The sequence below is a fragment of the Apaloderma vittatum genome, unplaced genomic scaffold (genome assembly GCF_000703405.1).
Source record: "Apaloderma vittatum isolate BGI_N311 unplaced genomic scaffold, ASM70340v1 scaffold41530, whole genome shotgun sequence".
Lineage (NCBI taxonomy): Eukaryota > Metazoa > Chordata > Aves > Trogoniformes > Trogonidae > Apaloderma > Apaloderma vittatum.
In genome coordinates, this window is record NW_009695783.1 from 1,948 (window position 1) to 3,363 (window position 1,416).

The 1,416-nt window shown below is 57.8% G+C and overlaps 1 protein-coding gene across 1 annotated transcript in view; it reads left to right on the forward strand.

Annotated features, from left to right (window-relative positions):
* The window catches only part of LOC104276152 (fibroblast growth factor 17), a gene marked incomplete at both ends in the record, with an annotated part of 3,161 nt that extends 1,796 nt beyond the window's left edge, over window positions 1–1,365 (forward strand). The window contains 2 exons of the mRNA XM_009872354.1: window positions 124–301; window positions 1,259–1,365. Coding sequence (XP_009870656.1) covers window positions 124–301; window positions 1,259–1,365 — 285 coding nt within the window. The remainder of the gene's footprint in view (window positions 1–123; window positions 302–1,258) is intronic.
* Window positions 1,366–1,416: the final 51 nt, after the last annotated feature.

Consider the following 1,416-nt stretch of genomic DNA (forward strand, 5'->3'; position numbering starts at 1 on the left):
GGGTGGCAGGTGGATCCCCGTGTCCCCTGGGGCCAGCCCCAGCCCTCCCGGGCTCCCCGCTCCGTCCCCTTGCCGTCGGCTGTCCAAAACAAATTGATTTTATTTTTCCCTTTGTAAACAAAGGGGGAGAATCAACCGTCTCCTAATTTTAACCAGTACGTGAGGGACCAGGGAGCCATGACCGACCAGCTGAGCCGCCGGCAGATCAGGGAGTACCAGCTCTACAGCCGGACCAGCGGCAAGCACGTCCAGGTGAACGGCAAAAGGATCACCGCCACCGCCGAGGACGGCAACAAGTTTGGTGAGGGGTCTGCCAGGGCTGGGAAAGTTTTGCCAGGGGGAATTAGGGGTGCAGGGAGGTTCAAATTGCTTGGTTTTATACCCAGAAAAATCTCCTAAATAGCCCCCATGAGAGCATGGCTCTGGATCAGCCAGCCCTGACCTCAAAACATCTAAAAATCACGCGTTTCGCTGATACCACGCAGCATTTATAAACCCTATATTTAGGGCTTTTGCTTTCTAATCTCTTTCCTGCATAAGACAGAGAAGCTTTCCTGGAGGAGAATCACCTGATTCTGGCATCAGCCTCTTAAATACCCACACAGGGTGGGCAGCGTGGGCAGCCCACCCAGGGCTCATCGCCTTTCCTCACGGGCTTTGCTGGGGAGCTCCAGCCCTGACACTGCGGTGATGGCCATCGCAGCCCCACAAAAGCCCAGGCTGGCATCGCCAGCATCTAAAAGCTTTTTGGCAGGGCTTTTCAAAGCCGAGTGAAAGGCGAGGCTGGCTCACCACCTTTCCAGATCTAACTGCCTGCTCAGGCACGGGCTGCTGAGAGCGCGGGACACGCCGGGGTCATCGGTTTCGGTGTCGCTCCCAACCTTTGCAGCCCCTGCTGTGCTGTAGAGAAACAAGGAGGACGAGGATAATTAACCTGCCCGGTGCTGGACTCGGTCGAGCCCTGGAGAACCCATTGAATCACCAACAATGCAGATGTGCAGGGGCAGAGAGGGGGGAGGAAGGGGCCGTCACTCTCCCCAGCACTCTCATCAAACGCCCGGTTTGACTCTGCTGGGTTTTAACAAAGGCTCCTTTAGCATCATGGTTGGGGAGCATCCCCCGGCGAGGGCTGCCCCGGTGATGGGCAGGGAGGGATGCTGCGGGGTGAGAAGCAGGCAGGGAGAAGGGGGTGGTTTTTAGGGTTGGGGGGGTACAACAGCCCACCTGGGACACTTCTCCCCTGCTCTCTTCCTCACAGCCAAGCTCATCGTAGAGACGGACACCTTCGGGAGCCGCGTCCGCATCAAGGGGGCCGAGAGCGAGAAGTACATCTGCATGAGCAAGCGGGGCAAGCTCATCGGGAAAGTGAGTCCTGGGCCCCTCTCAGCCCCCTCCTCACATTCACACTCTGTCTTC